Source organism: Engraulis encrasicolus, chromosome 23, assembly GCF_034702125.1.
Source record: "Engraulis encrasicolus isolate BLACKSEA-1 chromosome 23, IST_EnEncr_1.0, whole genome shotgun sequence".
Taxonomy (NCBI): Eukaryota; Metazoa; Chordata; class Actinopteri; order Clupeiformes; family Engraulidae; genus Engraulis; species Engraulis encrasicolus.
In genome coordinates, this window is record NC_085879.1 from 49,056,893 (window position 1) to 49,065,658 (window position 8,766).

Here is an 8,766-nt window from a genome sequence, read left to right on the forward strand (position 1 = left end):
CAGCTCAATCTCCAGCTCAATCTCAGGACTGTGCCACTGTGCTCTCCCAAAACCAGCAGAAATAAAAAGGCAGAATACAGAAATAAAATCCTTATATGGGACCCCATTGAGATGCCGCATGCTGCGTAAATCTGCGCAGAACACATGCAATAGCAACACGCAATCACAATGCGTTCCAGTTAGAAATCCCTAACCAGAATGCCTTGTCATTTTGCAGTGTGAACGTATGCACGCTTCACAGATTTCTGCAGCCTGCGAGCCATCAAAAATAAAAACACACACATTAAAAAAAGGTAAAAACAAAAAGGTGAAAACAAAATGGCGGCACATTCTTCTTGAGAGCAGGTCAGTGCATGAGCCCACGAGGGAATACAATAAAAATAAAAGTCTTTAATCCTGTAAGTCCAAAATGTTTTGTAAGTCTTAACAGTGGGAGGTATGTGGTCTGAAATGGGAACAAAGACTCCAGAGAGGCACCTGGAAGAACAAAAGGAGTTTTGTTTCTTCTTTTTTTAAATAACCGTTCTTTTTCTTTTATTAACAGAAGAGGGACAAAAGGGAGAAAGACAAACTCCGAGCTTCAATCTCCAATCTTAGCAATACATCACCTCTTACTGTAGTTAAACCAGCACAGAGCTACAGAGCTTAGGACCCACCATCTCCACAGCGTCATCAAAACAACTGCCTTTACATACATACAGTCCTGCCTAAAATCAACACAATCATAAAATAAACAAACCCAAATAATATGGTAATAATAAAAAAGTTTTTAGATTTAAAAAAAAGTCTGGCAGCCAATCAACACCTTGCTTTTTGGAATACAGAGGAGAGTGAAAGGTTCTGATTGGCTGTTGTTGAGCTCTAAATAGGAACAGACTTGCTCCTCTACATACCCCGTGTCCATTGGCCCAGCCAGTCCCCATGATGCTTCATCTCATTGGCCAATCCAGTCCCCATGTCATCTTGTCTCATTGGCCAATCCAGTGATGACCAGCCTGGATTCCTTAGTTATAGTCCAGTGCCACGTATTCCAAATTACCTGATTTTACCCTTCCTCTCAGTACAATCACCTATAGTTGATTTGGACGATTTGGAATATGTGGCACTGGACTGTAACTAAGGAATGCAGGGTGGCTACCATAGGCCTGTACAATCCCCAATGTTTCCATGTGCCATGGGTCAGGTGATAAAGTGGTCCACAATCTGGGCATGAACTCCAAAAAAATATAAATTGTATTTTATTTTAATACAACCATTTGAATTTATTGAAATAAAGTTTATATTTTTTAGACGCTCATGCTAAGTGTGCGGACCGCTTTATAGCACTGTCTAGTAATTTTGCACCTGGATGATTGTTGTTGTGGATGTGCACAAGTGTCCCTGTGCCATGGACTCATCCAGTCAGCCTCTCTGCTAACGGGGGGTCGAGGACAGAGGAAGCAGCAGCATTCAGACTAATCAGCCAAAAGCCCACCTCAAACAATGCTGCTCTGCATGTGTGTGAGTATCCGTAGAAGTCCGTATCTCAAAAAACGTTTCTCTGTGTGTGTGAGAGTTTGACCGTTTAAGTCCATATCTCAAAACAATGTTTCTCTGTTGTGTGAGAGTTTATCCGTATATATGTCCGTATCTCAAAACAATGTTTATGTGTGTGTGTGAGAGTTTGTTCATATGTGTCCATGTGTGTGTCTGTCTTTACACAAGTTTATTTTCAAACAATCGAGGTGTGTGTGTGTGTGTGTGTGTGTGTGTAACAAAGTGTTTCTCAGGAGGCGAGAGTAGTAGCAAAGGGGGCGTTAAGGAGGAGAGTCTAGAGGCTTCCCTCGCTCCAGTTGAAGAGAGTCCAGGATGTAGCCTCCCTCTCTCTCTCCGTTTCAAACAGAAAACGCTTTTCTTTCCATTCACTCGCTACTGAAACATCACGCCTCACGCCGTCTTTCAAGATCACAGAAAACCGTCTTTGAAGGTCGGAGCGAGACGTGTTTGAAGGTCAGACCATGCTGTCTTTGAAGTCATCATACTGCAGTGGGAGGAGGAGGGGAAAGTCTGATTTGCAGAGCACGACGGATACTAAAAAAAAACTATCTGCCGCCTTCCCTTGAGCAGCAGTCTTTCCGAGGAAACACTTTTCAAGACAGACATGAGAAGATAACAACGCGCAGAGCTGAGCAGAGCAGATAGTTGTGGTGGTGTGCTGAGATGCACTGGAACAGACGTGCATGTCGTCTTCCTAGGAATATGCACAGACGTGTGGATGTTTCTCTGTGTATGAGTGTGTGTGTGTGTGTGTGCTGTTCATGACCCTATGCATTGGAGGGTTCTGATTGGCCAGTTGGGCCACTAGTTTGAGCGGTGGCGTTTGATTGGTCTTCCAGGTCACTAGAGGGCGTGGCTGCCACATCTAGTGAGTCTGTCGCCCCCTGTGGGAGACATGAGGTCAGTGCAGGTTCAGGTTCAAGTTCAGGGTCCACTGCTGCTGCAGTAGCCGCCAACTCCCCTTGCTCTGCACTGCTCTCTGGCTCCTCACCAACGTTCTCGGACACATCTGCACTCAGGCCTTGCTCCATGGTGGTCTCCTTACTGGAGCCTTGTTCCACGGTGCTGTTCTGCATGGGTTCTGGACTGGGGTCTTGTTCCGTACCGTGGTCCTCCATGGGTTCCGAGTTGCTTCTCTCTGGTTCCATGGTGGAATCCTGCATGGGTTCCGAATAGCTATCTGATTCCATGGTGCTGTTCTTTAGGAGTTCTGCTGCACCATTCTCTGGTTCCATGTGTTCTACAGGGTCTTGTAGTGCTGAGTTAGAAGGCGTGTCTGCCTCATCGGGCCCTTGTTCTGCTGACGAGTCCTTTTCATCGTTACGATGTGTCTCCACTTTATCTCTCTGTTCTTTTTCTAAAGCTGAGTCTTCTTCCTGCTCCTCGTTACCTTTCGTGTTTTCTTCTTCTTGCTCCATGGCTGTGTCCTCATCATCGTTCTCTGGCTGCAGGCGTGTTTTCTCGTCCTGTTCAGGAGGGGGTGTGTCCTCCTTTACCTGCACAGGTGTGTTATTGTCCCGCCCCTCAGAGTCATCTGACACCCCTGGAGGTGTGTGCTCTTTTTCTTTTTCCTCCTCCTCCTCTCTCACCTCAGTCACCACCTCCTCCTCTCTCACCTCAGTCACCACCTCCTCCTCTCTCACCTCAGTCACCTCCTCCTCTTTCTCCTCCACATATTTCTCCACCTCCTCTTTCTCTTCTTGTTCCTCTTTTGCTGCAGCAGTCTCCCCCTCTAACCCCTCTCCTTCCTCCTCCTTGGGTGTTGTGTGTGTGCCAGTGGTCTCCTCTCCCTCCTCTCCGATCAGCGTCATAGGCTCGGCATTGATGAGGCCAGATCTACACAGGACCAGAAAAGAGTCATGTTATTTACTCATATATATGAAGCTCAATACTAGCCAACTAGAGATTAGCCATGTTAGTCACTCATACAGGAAGCAAAATACTATACTGCCCTACAAAGGCAAAGTGCAGTAACTACGTTGACATTGAAACTGAGGAAAATGCCTTCAAAGCCTTGGAATTAGGATGGATATTGCAGTTCCTGCAAATTTGACAAAGCAATACAATTAGGACCACACAGATTTGTCACAAGATAAAGGAGGTGTAATGAAGACCATTTTTGGTATAAACTCAATTTTGACAAAATATGTAGTTGCACTGTACTGCACTTTGCCTTTGTACAGCAGACTAGCTGGCCAGAGAGTAAGCATGTTAATCACTTAAACTGATACTTGCAGTAGCGGGAGCCAGGCTGGTGCCCCCTGGTGGCTCCAATCAACTTCAGTCCAGCAATGAGGTCCGGAACTGCTGCTAGACCAGGAAGTACTCAAGGCAGGGTGACTTTCTCGAAATCATAGATGCTAACTACGTTAGCTACTTTGTGGGTCGCAGTGCAATGTCCCATTGGCTGCTGCTACCCAAGTTGCTAACAGGCTAGTGACTATGGGTCTTTCTCAAATGCAAGGCCAGTGTCCTTCCAAGTGTATCAGCCTAATTAGTCACGCCCAGTGATTGGATACTTTTTGGTGAACTCTACAGAATATCCAATCACTGGGTATGACTAATAAAGGGTATCCAATCACTGGGCGTGCCTAATTAGGCCGATACACTTGGAAGGACACTGGCCTTGCATTTGAGAAAGACCCATAGTTTCTGAGAAAAAAACCATGAAACCATGGCGTCATCCATCCTGCTCCGTCTGTGGATCAGTGGCGTCATGGCTTCATTGCTCTTCTGATTGGCTGGCCACTTATTTCCTGGTCTTGGCTAATGATTTTCTCTACCTGCAGTTCCAGATCTAGTTGCTGGAGCAAAATTAAATGGGAGTGGAGACACCAGGGGTTCTTTCGTTTCCAATCTCCTAACTTCTGTCCTCCCCAAGTGTGGCCTCGTTATGATGTCACCGATGACAGAAGTTTAATTCAATATCTCGCAAAATCACAATTGAAATGTCATTTTCTCATTTGCAATTGGGATTTTGAATGGGGGAAAGTCTCCCAAAAGTGGCTAAGCTGACAACGGGGAAACTTAATTGTTTTCGCCACAAGGAGGCGGGGCATCACATGAAGAGTGTGAGGCCACAAGCACAGGTCAAGGACGGGAGTCGGGTTATTGGAAAAGAACCCCAGGTAGCAATAACATAGCCAGCCTAGAAGCATACTAGCATCACAGGAAATAGAGGACACCAAGAGCCACAATACATGATTTGCCCTACACAGTCAGAATGCAGTAACTACCACTGGATTGTAGTCAGTGGTTGGGTCACCTGGTTGAATTGGTAAAGCCAGGTCTTCTGGAATATGTGGCATGGATTGTAAGCTAATGAATGAATCCAGGTTGCCCATCAGCGGTAACTATTTCCAAAGTTTTTCTGTTAAACCAAATCTTCTGCTTTTGAAAATATATAAATGTATACATCATACCACTTATATGTTCGACTGAGCAACTTTGAAGGCATTTTGGTTTATGTCAATGAACCATTTCAATGTATATTACTGCACTTTTTTGCCTTTGTAGGGCAATATTGTAAAGCAGCATATAAGTCAGCCTAATACAGTACATTACAGTTAGAAAGTTGTTAACGACAGTAATTATGAATAGCAGCAATTAGGAACAGCAGAAGCAGCAGTAGCAGAGGCGGTAATGAGTATGACTCTCCAATACGAGTGACTTCCCAGCGATTCCCAAAGTTCTCTGGGTCAGACGATTGTACTGCATGTGTGAGTGTGTAGCATGTGTGTAGTGTATGCCTGTGTGTGTGTGTGTGTGTGTGTGTGTGTGTGTGTGTGTGTGTGTGTGTAGGTGTGTGTGTGTGTGTGTGTGTGTGTGTGTGTGTGTGTGTGTGTGTGTGTGTGTGTGTGTGTGTGTAGGTGTGTCTGGGTGTCCTTCATAGCTAACGACTTCGTTTTCCTTATTTAAGGACATATCTCTCTGGGGATTTCGTCTAGGGCACTCTGGAAAGAGGCAGCACAGAGCCGAGACCTCGACAGCACGCCAGCAAACACACACACCTTGACCTCTCGCAGTCTTACCAGGAACATACACTCACCTCTCACCTGCAGACTCGTGCAGAGAACAAATACACAAACACAGACGCAAACAAACAAACACGCACACACGCACACGCACACGCACACGCACACACACACACACGCACACGCACACGCACACGCACACACACACACACACACCTCTGCCCTGGCCCAGACTTATGCAGATCACACGTCAGCTGAACAAATGGGGTACCGTTGTGGAGCGCGCTCCCTGCCGTCTATGCCTCCCGTGTGTGTCTGTGTGTGTGTGTTTTTTTGTATGTGTGTGTGTGTGTGTGTGTCATGGTGGTGAGGACCCAAGGAGCAGCGTCATCCATTATTGCAGACGGACGGCGATTAAAACACACTCAAGACACTCCAGAGGCGCCCCAAAACACACCTCAACACACACGCCTCAACACACACGCACACCTCAATACACACACACACACGCACAGCAATTAAAAACAAGACTCTCTCTCCTGAGACAATGTGGCCCAAAACCAGTAATTACACACGACGGTTTTAACCACTTCAGCAAACACCATGCGACCCCTTCCATCGGCTCATTGTTCATTAACACACACACACACACACACACAGACACACAGACACACACACACACACACACACACACGCACGCACACACACACGTCCCCTCACACACATACACACGTCCCCTCACACACACACACACACACGCACACACTTTCCCTCACATACACACACTTTCCTTCACACACACACACACACACATTTCCCGTCTTTAATTACTACCCCTATTCCTCTCCCCCGTTTCTGTGGGGGTCACTGGTGTCAGCTGTTTAATATGCGGCCCAATTAGGCCTAATGGAGACGCCGGATTATTCACTTCCACAGAACCAGGGAAACAACGAGAGAGCGAGCAAACGAGTAGTGAAAGAATGTGGGAGCGAGTGAGCGAAGCGGAGATGCTCACGCAGGGCAGGGACTCCCAAAACACACACACACACACACACGCTCCAACTCATCCCTCCTTCTCCTCCCCTCTCCACCTCCCTCCCTCCTCCTCTCTGCTCATCCCTCCTCCTCGCATTCCTCCTGTTGTTTCTCCTTACCTTCCAGTCATCTCCTCTCCTCTCATCCCTCCCCTCCTATCCTCTCAATCCCCCCCTCTCATTTTCTCTCCTCTCCCTTCTTCTCCCCCCTCCTCCCCTATCCCATCCTCCTCTCCTCTCTTCCCCTCTTCTCACCCCTCCTCCCTATCCTCTTCTCTTCTCTTCCCCTCTTCTCATCTCTTCCCCTCCTCCCCTATCTTCTCTTCTCTTCCTCTCTTCTCATCCTCTCTTCTCTTCTCTTCTCCTCCTCTTCTCATCTCTTCTGTTGCTCCTCTGTGCAGCACACGTCACCTATTAATAGAACAAACAGAACAGCCACATGGCACTGACTAAACACACACACGCACACGCACACACACACGCACACGCACACGCACACACACCTTACCACCACAAAACACATACACGCACGCACGCACACACGCACGCACGCACGCACACACGCACACGCACGCACACACACCTTACCACCACAAAACACACAGCATCCCGGCACATAACTCAAGACAAAACACACACACACCTAAACTGCAACACACAAGGCACCAAGACGCACACCTGAGACACACTATGTACACAATCACACACACACACTCTTTCACACACACTCTATGCTGTCATACAAGGGCGACATCGAAACACACGGAAACAAACACAGTAGACAGAACACTGATTGTCATACCGCGCAGAGGCCCTGCAGTTTGAGGCAGAGGACAGAAGCAGAGAAAGCAGAAGAAAGATATTCAGGCCACATGGTAGCCAAGCGCAACACCCAGAGATGTATTATGGGATGGAAAGGGAGCAAAGCAAGTTATGCAAACTACACATATGCTGCCGACACTACGTAGTGTGTGAGCTCGAGGCGATAGACAAAGCAAAGTATGCATATGCAAACAGTACGTAGTGTGTGAGCTCGGGGGCATTAGACAAAGCAAAGTGTGCATATGCGGACAGTAGAGTGAGCTCGGGGGCGTTAGACGTGCTTTAGCCAGCCATGCTAGCCCAGAGTCGAGACGGCTATGAGTATGGAAAAAATAACATAAAATGAAATGTGAAAAAATAAATAATAGCAACAAAACATATGAATAAAATGAATAAATGAATATAATGATATAAAAATGATGGTGATGTCTGTGTGTGGTGTGCATCAGATATGTTGGTGCACTTGCCTTTCCAGGCTGTCTGTGTCACAAACAGAATCTACAGAAGGAAACAGAGCAGAGACGCATCAGTCCTCTCCTCTCCTCTCCGCACACTAAACACTGTGTGTACACCAAGCACGATCTACGCTACCTGAGAGACAGAACTCGTTTCTCAATGGAGGGAAGGCGAATGAAGACATTTCGCCAGGAGCGAAGCGACCCGATCGACCAGAGAGAATTTCAGCCATTAACCCATTGATGCTTAAGGCACCTGCAAAAAAAGGGTGCTGAATGCCTGAGCCCTTTTTAGGAAAAGCAGCCCTCAGCCTATAAAAACCTAAATATCTCAGCTTCCGAAGCACAGAAAAATATGCACTAAGTTGCATTTAAACACTAAAACCCACATCTTCCATTAGAATGTGTTCATTGATCTCAAACAAACAGATATTTTTGACAAAGTTGTCTCAAATCTCATACGCCTGAATGTTGCGTAATGCTGCTCCAGGCGCCAGGGCCAATGTTGCGCAACGCAACATCAGGCATCAATGGGTGAAAGTCAAGCTAATATTGTGGTAATGAGCTATGAAGTGGTTCGGCGAAAACTTAAGGAAGAAAAATCCGCACTCACAAACTGCGTCTCATTATTTATTTATATTACCACCATGTCCAAAAAGCAAACGCGTTTCGCCTACGCGTTTGCTTTTTGGACATGGTGGTAATATAAATAAATAATGAGACGCAGTTTGTGAGTGCGGATTTTTCTTCCTTAAGTTGACGCTTTTTATCTCGCACCCAAAGACTTTCGTTTTTCCAAGAAGTTGAGCGCGTCCTCTGCCAATACTTGTAGTTCGGCGAAAACCAATTGGAATGTTCATATCTCAGAATGTCCCGGGCTGTCAAGCCACTGTCGTTACCATTATATTGGCTGACTTGTAATCACTGAAATTCGGTCTGGTTGCT

At 46.6% G+C, this 8,766-nt stretch overlaps 1 protein-coding gene across 2 annotated transcripts in view; it reads right to left on the reverse strand.

Moving 5' to 3' along the window:
* Positions 1-1,659: 1,659 nt before the first annotated feature.
* The window catches only part of LOC134440379 (zinc finger protein 280C-like), a 34,950-nt gene continuing 27,843 nt past the window's right edge, over positions 1,660-8,766 (reverse strand). For both annotated transcript variants that reach the window (XM_063190435.1, XM_063190434.1), the window contains exons 19-20: positions 7,834-7,864; positions 1,660-3,372 (exon numbers count right to left, since the gene is read on the reverse strand). In XM_063190435.1, coding sequence (XP_063046505.1) covers positions 2,304-3,372; positions 7,834-7,864 — 1,100 coding nt within the window. In that variant the 3' untranslated portion in view covers positions 1,660-2,303. The remainder of the gene's footprint in view (positions 3,373-7,833; positions 7,865-8,766) is intronic.